Source organism: Battus philenor, unplaced genomic scaffold (genome assembly GCF_028537555.1).
Source record: "Battus philenor isolate CCGP_79_NKW_IND1 unplaced genomic scaffold, ilBatPhil1.0.hap1 SCAF_16, whole genome shotgun sequence".
NCBI lineage: Eukaryota > Metazoa > Arthropoda > Insecta > Lepidoptera > Papilionidae > Battus > Battus philenor.
The window spans coordinates 8038222-8048302 of NW_027181678.1; the positions used below are offsets into that span (position 1 = coordinate 8038222).

Genomic DNA, 10081 nt, shown 5'->3' on the forward strand with positions numbered 1-10081 from the left:
AATTCGTGCTCAAAAATTAAAATATGGAATTAACAAAATGGAAGTCTTTAATTATTATTATAGAAATTAACTCGAGAAGGTTATGCCGGGGGCTATTTCTTCTTGAAATCTGAATTATAGCCGACAAATTTATTATAGACATTTTTGCATAATACACTGGAATTTTTTAATAAAGGAAAGTGTACTTTTTTAAAAATAACACCTGCGGTGAACAAATCGACCACTTACTTATATAACAAAATACTAAACAGTAGACCTAAACAATTGTCTCGGTTCAGCAAGGTCTAATTTATAAAATTGTGCTAAAGTTCTTAGTGTTATATGTGATTTAGTTGGTATTTCATCCTTAAACCTATAGGAAGTAGGAATAAGGGTAGATATATTAATAAGATGTTTATAAATATAAAAGGATTTATTGTATTTCACAAAAATAAAATGCTTTAAAATAATTTTATGAATGAAAACTAAACAAGTAAATACATGACAAAACAATCCGTTGAGAATTAGCGCGAGCAAGGACACGATGCTGGATCCGCCACGCCGGTGAGAGCAATAGCTTCGATTTCAATCAAAGCCTTTAAAGGCAAATTAGCCACCTGGTAAGTCGAACGTGCAGGATATTCGTCTGGGAAGACTGAAACGTATATTTTTCATTAGTTGAAGTATTGAGTATACAGATAGACTTTACATAATTTACGGCGCCTTAAGTTTAATTGTAATCTCACATTTACAAACACAACAGGCTTGAGATGGCACATCGCTGAAGACCCTTTTTATTGAATCTTGATGTTGCATATATTCCGCGGGTTTGAAAGGACATAGCGCAGAAATCTGTATTTATGTAAACTAGCTCAGGGTCTCTCGGAGACCTTGGTTCGGGCAGCTCATCATCATATACATGTCAATTGATAGACGCCCACTGCGTGGCATAAGCGTCAGTCAAAGATCACCATAATGATCGGTCTTGCGCTGCCCGTATCCAACGACTTCCCGCAACCTTGACAATTTCACCGATTAATCAAGTGGGTTCCCCACGCTGCATCTACCGCCTCGTAGTCGCCCCTCTAGAATCTTTCAGTCCCAATAGATGTCGGTTGCACAACCCATATGCCCCGCGCGCTTAGGCCGCCATCAATATTTGGATGTCGAGCCAAGCTTTGAGATCGCTTAGACGGGCGCTTCATAAACTGCTTATTGTTTAGACACCTATTAGTTTTAATATACTCAAAATTCTTCTTACATTAAGTAACGGTCATTTGGTATAAATTCGTTTATATGTCAAATAACAATTTTATGTTCTTATTTTTTTATTGGAATATTTCCTAAAATGTAAGTATATACTACAGTTTGCAATATTTTCAGAGCAATATCATAACATGACCTTTATTTTAAATGTCAAAATACTAAACCGGTTAGCAATATTTGTGTCTGTACAGGTGTTATGTAATAAATGCTGCACATTTGTAAAACAACCAAAATAGGCATTAACTGAAAGTATATTAAAAATAAATTATTACATAGCAGCATTATGTGAGGTTTAATGAAACAATGGGATTAAGCAGCATAAAACAACACTTAACTCGCTTAATATAAAGAAAAATGACATAACCCGGCCTGCATCTCTCAATCATAAGATGTTTGGGTATACTTATTTTTTTAATTTCAAAGCGCGCCTTGACCTAATTACTTATTGATACCGTCTACATGTCAAATTTACGGTCTTTATTTGCGTAATTAGTTATCTGAACATTTGCTCGGACTGCCCAAATAAAATAATTGTTAAGAACGTTGATAATGCGTAGAACTTTGTTACTTATATAATTTTTTACAGAAGTTGTGTTCTTGAAAGTCCATAAATTTCAAATCACATTAAAAAAATTAAGATATTGTTTTAAGATCCGATAACGTGTATCCACTTGATTACCTTAGTATGTATAAGCATTGATTTGGAACCCGCGCAGACATAGGCTGGCTAAGTATTTAAAAATAGTTGTACCGGTGTAAATGTATAGTTTATTAGTCTATAGCAAATGTTTATACAAATACATTCACATCTTTTAAGTTTTAACACTTATAACTAATCATCCTGTAAAAAGAAAAGTGATCACCTGATGAGGAATGCAACTGCCGAATAAGTTCTAACAGTAAAAAGTCTAGAGGGACAGATAGTTAATAATTTTTTTTTTGGATTGAATTTCGAAAAGGCTTTTCTTAATATTATAACATTACGTGATTAATTATTTCTGAAATCATTGATTTTTTTACAGGGTGCACCATACGTAAATTCAATCCTTTAAAACTTTATAGATATATAACGAATCATCCTGTAAGAAACTAAAATTAAAATTATCGATATTTATTAACGTAGGTAACGAATTCAACTTACATTCGGCATACACTTTATTAACAATCGGAAAGTCTTCCATGTTAGCTAATAAAAGAGTTGTTTTCAATACACCTTTGAGTGAAGTTTCTCCTGCTTCCAAGATCAGTTTGAGATTGCCAAGCGCTTGTCTGGTTTGGCCCTCGATGCCACATATCATGTTGGAACAAGCGTCCATTCCGAGCACGCCAGACACGTACAGTGTTTTATCTGCTAATACAGCTTGACTAAAATTTAAATAAAGGTTTTATTACAGGAGTAATTTATTAAATAATGTGTAATATTTATTACTAAAAATAAATAATTGTCAAATTTTTGAAAGTAATAATATCTTTAAATAATCATTCAAAAGGAAGCGATTCAAAATATGAAGTTTTATTATGAAATAAAAAATAATTTAAATTCCCTCAATTTAAACTATGCTTCCACTCGGTTTTACTTTTAAGAGCACGTTTTTTTTTTAAATTTTGATTTAGATTTCAATAAGTTCTAATATGCTTTATTTAGGTTAGAAAATTACATAATAATATGTCTCAAATAGAAGGCTAAGGCGTGCCAAAGATTGTATACATAGTATAGTAGTGATGATTGCGACTCAAGATAAGAAGGGCATATTGGTGGTTATGTATGCTTGTGTTTTATAAATATTATACTGAACAACATTCATGGGACGTATCAATTACCAGAAACTGTGTGTGTGTATAAGATAATATAAAAAACGCAGAGTGTTGTATCCAGTATCCCATAACTGCTTTCTTGTGATTACAAAAAAACAATCATATACGTAAACAGTATTCGTATATGTACATTAAATTGAATTAAACACAATGAAATTTCAAATAGAAATAATGGATAACTGAGTAATGAGTTGCATGAAACGGATAAAAGATTTGTAGGAAATATAAGAAGACAAAGTTCTAATGAGAAATATGAGATGGTATTTAGATGCAAAATTAAGCTTTAAAGTCATTCGTAATCAGAATAAGCTTTTGAGTCAACGCCAAAATTAATGCATGGTACCCAAAAATGGCATTTTTTCATGGTACCCAAAACTACCTAATAAGACCATAACTTCACAGTGTATTATACATTTTATTTAATTAAAATTAAATGTTATTTAAATTGTACAAGACTATTAAAATACATGAACACTTCTAATTTTAAATTAGAAAATCGCAAGTAAATGAACATGCTTGCTAGAATTTATATTGTTCTAAATTTCTATCGAAAAATATGTGTGTCCCTATTATTATTTGTAATTAACATTCACAATAATAAAAATTTTAAAAAAATTTAATAAACTTACCTGTATGGTCCCACAGGTTTATAGATTGTAGGACATGTTATTTCTTTTTTGTACGCTTTTGAAGTACTTGTTTTAAAATTTGTTATGGACATATTAGTTACGGCTATACGGTACGTCTGAGCTACAGTATGTCGCCAAGGCATCTAAACACACACTGTTTGCCGTATAGACAACGGTCAAGGGTCATAGCTTCACAATATCGTGCTTGGCAAATGATAACTGAAATATAATTCCTATTTTATAAACACAGCTCAATTTAGTTTCATCTGACTTATCGATTTTTAACGTCAGTGTTCAATTGACACTTTTATCTTCTTTGTCATCATATTGACTTAATTTGCCAGTAACTTCCATGATGGTATTTTAATTTTTTGTAAAAGATTTTAAACACGTGGATTTTTGTTGTTTTACATGAAAGAAATCTCATACTAACTGATTATGCAATTTCTAGAAATACTTAAAACTCTAAGATGTTTTCCTATCATCGCTTTATGGAATAAGGAAACGGTTTCTTACATATCAACAACAAGATCCGCCAAGGCCTAGAGACCTAAAGAATACCCACAAGTACACGAAGTTCTTAGCCCTTAGCGATGGATAGACGACGAATAAACGTGGACATTATATAACACGCTAAAGGTGGCTCATGTTTGGTCTATAGCAAAGATTCTTAGTGTCCAGATGTCCATTGGAGACCCGATAAAGGTCTTGTTGGTAACATATATTTCGACACCTTAAACTAATTCTAATTAATAAATTTTACTAATTTGGACTTATTTTTTTAACGGTAGTCTATATTTGAACATGTGCACTGTCCCTTAGCTGAATACACCAAATTGTACATCGGCATAACATAAGTGAACATTATTTGTCTCTTACCTTCCTCTTACCTACATCTTACGGCGACTCTCGTACTCTTACTCCTCATAAGATGCGAGAAGTACTCGCTATGAAGGGAGTTGTGTGGGAGTAGGTTGACTCATAGTGGATCTTTGAGCAAGTCTTGAAGAATTCTTGAATCGTAGATAGTTTAGGTCGTTGTGTAGGTCGACGTTGCGTTGAAACCATCCCGCGCCGGTAGCTGTCCAGGAGAACCGATTCTGCAGTGTTTGAGTGTAGGTTTCGGGGACTGGGCAAAGACAACACTAGCGTTGGAGAAAACAGGTTTTACGCAAGTTTTGAAAGATGGACCTTATGACGGAGGGTAAATTTGCTTGAAGAGCCTAAACAAAAGTAAAGCCTGTTGAGGATGTCAGAGACTTTGTCCAAGTATATGTTATTGTGAAAGTGGTGCTTGGTGTCGAAGGTTTGCTTGCGCGGATTAGAGGTTTTGAACGTGAAAACATTATCGCCTGGTTCTTTTCGGGCTAGACGGTTGTCCACGGATTGGAGGTGACATGAAAGGAGATTAGTAGTTGTCTACCCGTAATGTAGAAGACACGGATTTTGAAGCGCGAACTGTTACAACCTAACACCTACCGGCTATTGAGCCGATCGGGGCACTCCTGTGCCGCCGAACAACGGTGTTCAACAAAGCGGTTAACCCCTGCTTTCAGACATCACAATGTCAGGCTAATCTGACAATTAAAAATAAACAGGAAGGAAGTTATGACGTTATCTATATTCTTAATATGTTGTGTGCAAACAGAATGACCGACGCGAAGGCCACGTAAGACTAGCTAGCCGCGCGGTACGCGGTCCTCACACTAAAGCGGGGAATCGAGGGCACACAGTGTAGCCTGCCCTAAATGTAGAGGGCGAACCGTAACGAACGCACTCTCACCCGAATGTTGTTCGACAATTAGGTGTTCCTTTTTCTGCTGTTCCGGAAGTCGACCGGAATAATCAAGTCGGAGCAGCGCTGGTCGCGAGAAAGACGCGAATGAAGCATGTCGCAACGAGTCTACTGTTATCTAATGAACTTCTAGCCTCGCCCATATTTATACCGATTTAAAACGTCGAAAACAATGGTCAAGCAATAATAACTGTCAGCCAATCACAAGTCGTAAAATATTGTAGTGCGCTCTCTTTCGCCCGATGTATATAAAAATTTGAGTTTTGTAATTTCCCTTTTTGATACGTCGCTGACGATGACGTAATCTAGCTCCTACAAACTCTTGATTATCTTTAATTTTAAATAAAAAACCAACAAAATTAAGGTCTATGATACTATTAAGCTAGACGGTTGTCCACGGATTTGTAAACTTATTGAAGACGAAATGTAGGCGCTACGAGTTTATTTTTATTCCTTATTTTTATTAATTGCCCGTCACTATTTTTAATATAAGAATTTAAATTTAAATAAATTATTTTTAATTATTATTAATTTAAATAAATATTGGAAAGTAGTCGTTAAAATACTAATTTCTTTAATAACATCTTTCAAGGAATCTCTAACTTATAAACTGTCCAGAGCGTAAAAATCTTCTATGTAAAACAAATGTAATCTTAATTTCGGTGGCACTGCCCCATAATAAAATACCATAATACAAAATGATATAAAAATAACAAAAATATACAAGTCGAGCCGTAAAACCGTCCGTGAAATAATTATGCTGATCGTGAAATGTAGTGTCTTGTTAAAATTGCATTTTTGGCCTTCTTATCTTCTAAGATACCTAAAATCAATGAATATTTGGCATTGTTAAAGAAGCAAAAGATAAGTTGGAACGAACAATTGTTGTTTCTATTATATTATAAACTTTTTAACTCGATATAAAGATATTAAATCTGCAACATGGCGTTTGAATAATTTAAAAAGCAAAAACTCTATGACTCACAAACTCCTCGACCAACCTACTCGTGAATACATTAGCAATTGTGTGAGGCTTTCGTGAACAATGTCTTACATTAACATATTATTGTGCACTTGTTTCTACAGTCCTGCATTCCGGAATTCACTGCTTCTTTACATAAGTTGAAGGGTATTTGTAAAAATAGTTTGTTAGTTGAATAATTAGCAGTTTCTGTTAGACAATACGAAGTTTATGTTAGCTTTGTCTTATAATCGTTCCCTATAGAAACATATATATTTCAAAAGCAAGATTTATATTAAATTAAATAATAAACACTCGAAGTCACAGTCATCTAGATCATTATGAAAAAGAAAGCATTATGATTTTATTAACGCTGTTGTGTTTGACAGACACGTGCTTTTCATGGTGATTAATATTTTAATTATACTTAGTTTTGCCATAAACATTGTTACAAAAAAAGGAATATTTTTATTGCCATTACAGTTAGTTTAATAAAATTATTAAAAATACATAAAGCATATTAGAAGTGTCATACGATGCCACTTTGCGGTCAGTTATCAAAAACAGCGCGCTTTTTTTCTATTGGAAAATACTACGCTGCTAATCGTAAGCTAATCGTACTGTTTCAGGGACAGGGAAATTATCATAGCGTTTAAAGCAAGCCTTACTCTCTAAAATTGAACATAGATCATAATCCAGTGGATTAAGCTCAGGACTAGATGACGGCCAGTCGTCAGTTCCAATGAAGTCCGGAACATTTGTTTCTAACCAAGATAGGGTGGACGAGCTTGTCGACCCGGTGCCTAGTTTTGCTAAAAAGACCGTTCTTGACTATAGAACATGGTGTTATTAAGGGGCTTAACTATCTTCTCTAGAATGGTATCTTGATACACTTTGCCGAAATTTGGATAACTTTTTCACAACAATATGGTTCATTTACTCTTTCATACCTAACACCCCACCAAACCATTACCGAAGTCAGATTTTTTCACATTGTACTCTGTTGATTAATTGGAAAGTTTCTTTAGAGCTTTCAGCAAAAAACAGATACGGTCATTTTGTGTTTTAAAAGATTGTTCAATTGATAAAATTTCTTATCTTTAAACAAAATTTTCTGTAACCGTTAAGTTCTCTCTCTCGTTAAGTAGTTTTTTTTTCAATTTTATTCTATTCTATTTTTAAATTATCAATCAAGAAATGTGCGTCTCTAATGGTCTGCAAGCCCTAAGTCATCTTGTAAAATATGCGACACTGTTCTAGGAGCTACATCTCCCGAAAAAAATCTTTTGCTTTCGGGCCGGATTTTTTCGAATTCTTTCCTTTACTGCTTTGATCCCCTTTTTTATACGAACACAACGTGGACAGCCAGGTCTTTTTCTGTCACAAGAAGATGATATGTGACTAAGGCCAATACCTACTTCATGTAATGCAATAACGGCGATTCGATTCTTTTATACACACCACTCCGTTTTAATGTCAGAGAATATTTTACAAAATATTGGCGCGAAAACAAGAAAACATAATGAAAAATCTATCATGTTATCTGTCAAACATAAAATATAAAATTGTAAGCTTTTACACGGCGTAGAATTATTTTATAAAATATTGATTATTTGGAAGCACAATAGATTGTCTCTGTTAAATATGGCCTTTATTCTTTACCAGTAGTCAAAATTATTTCATATAATACTTTTACTTTAAGCTGTATTTTGTATTGAAAACCTATTATTGCCTCTTCTTAGACATATACTTCAAGAATATTATGAAATTTTTAAGCTACTTTCACTTGTTTTTAAAATACATCTTTATATCGGGCGTGGGATTCTAGTGTTCGGTGCCCTACTGACGTTAACATTGTAGCTCCTACATCACTTCCCCTCAAGCGAAGCGTACGGGTGGCTTGACTATTCTTCCAGTTTTCGAGACATAAGGTTGCTTCCCAGTATGTTGAAGTACTTTTCTCTTGAAGTTTTTTTCTTCAGGTGCGTTGTAGATGTAGGCGGGCTTCAGTCGATGGAGTGAAACCGTAAACGTATTCTCCTTCGTCGGTTAAGATACCTAATGGACAGCCAAAACGAGCTAGCTAATCAGTTGTCGTAGAGTGTCTTGGCAACGAACTAGTACTGTTTTAGGCCCTTTAGATCAGCAGTCAATAACCGTGACGCAGTATCCATAGTCGTTAAATATGCATAGCGGGCCAACGATATCTATGTGAATATGTTTGATCGTTGCTACGGCGGGAGCGCAGTGAGCAGGGTCATTGTGAGGAGGGTTACTTTTGCTCATTGACAGCTGATGCATATCTTGTGACTTCGACTCGACACTGACTTCGTGATTCATGCTGGATCAGAAGAGCTTTGATGTGATTTAGTTTTTAGTAGTTCGCACGCCGGGATGACTTATTTCATGTTTCGCCTTGAATATTGCTCGTCGGTAGGTCAAAAGCAAAAAAAAAAACGAAAAAGAAGGAGCAACATTTTTAATGAAAAAATCACACTGGAGTTTGCGTCATGTTTAGGTAACATTGCAACGTAACATTTTTATAGGTTGGCTTTTAAAGCGCTGGCTGGACAATAGATACGTCGACGCTTTGTGCTGAAATTGTCATGTAACCTGTCGATCGACATCTAGGCATGTTACTTATTTTTTTATTTTTGTATCGCCTTCTATTTTTGGTATCGGAAGGAAAGTATCGAGTAAATACCTGTATTTATTCGTATCGCCCCATCCCTAATTATGTCATTGTCAGTTTTCTTTGAGGTTATATGTTGTTAATTTATTATTAATAAATCTGCGCTTTAATTTCAATAATACATTATTTTAAAGCAATATAAATGCAATCAATATTGTAGTAATAACAGTCACAACTTATATAATAAATTGGTAAAGTACAAGTTGTTCTATAAATAGTTTTATTTTTTAATACAGAAATAAAACAAACCTGAGTGATTACAAATTCTGAATTAGTCAAAGATAATAATAATTATTTGTTACAGAAAAAATGCAAAGTATCTTATCTTTTACTCGAATATTGCTGAGGAGTAATGTGCAAAAATCCTGTACGTTTGATAACTTAACAAAAAATACATTTTTAGAAGTCGGTAGTCCTGCAATTACCCAAACGTGTGGGTTTAAAGTGAAGGGACGGGTAAAGCGTCGTTGTAAATCGTGTTATTTTGTTTTTCGAGATGAAAGAAAATATGTGATTTGTGCTGAGCATCCTCGACACAAACAAATGGCAATGAAACCTAAACCTCACAACACTTGGATATTGACACATGCAAGCCAAAGTCCTGTAAGGCCATGGTAAATCACTGTTAGTATTAAAAATTATGATGTAGTTAATAAAAATATGAATGGATAAAATTGTCTTTGATTCAAGATATATTGATGGTATTAATTACATAATACATACAAATGTTATTAAGCAAACACTAACACATAATAAAAACTCAAATATTGTGTTATTTTTATGTCAGTAATCTTTTTATAAAAGAAAAAATCAGGATTCCCTTACCAGTATCATTTACTCTTAAAAATCCATACAGAAAAATATTACAGCTATATGTATTTTAGCAACACCAATCAGTTCTTTAATCAGGATCAATTTTGAATGTGGCCTTGAAGCAATTGGTG

The 10081-nt window shown here is 33.9% G+C and overlaps 1 protein-coding gene across 1 annotated transcript; it reads right to left on the reverse strand.

Annotated features, from left to right (window-relative positions):
- Positions 1–393: 393 nt before the first annotated feature.
- On the reverse strand, positions 394–3853 carry UK114. The gene is made up of 3 exons (XM_068762497.1): positions 3690–3853; positions 2387–2610; positions 394–634 (listed from the first exon to the last, which is right to left on the reverse strand). The coding sequence occupies exons 1-3, from the start codon at positions 3830–3832 to the stop codon at positions 504–506; spliced, it is 498 nt and encodes a 165-aa protein (XP_068618598.1). The 5' UTR covers positions 3833–3853; the 3' UTR covers positions 394–503.
- Between the last annotated feature and the right edge of the window lie 6228 nt (positions 3854–10081).

Bases quoted from the DNA above. Each gene is read 5' to 3' on its own strand.
- UK114 (XM_068762497.1), bottom strand. From the start codon at position 3,832: ATGCCTTGGCGACATACTGTAGCTCAGACGTACCGTATAGCCGTAACT. The intron at 2,611-3,689 runs GTAAGTTTATTA...TTTAAATTTTAG, and splicing joins AAACCTGTGGGACCATACAG to TCAAGCTGTATTAGCAGATA. The intron at 635-2,386 runs GTAAGTTGAATT...TATACGTTTCAG, and splicing joins TAATAAAGTGTATGCCGAAT to TCTTCCCAGACGAATATCCT.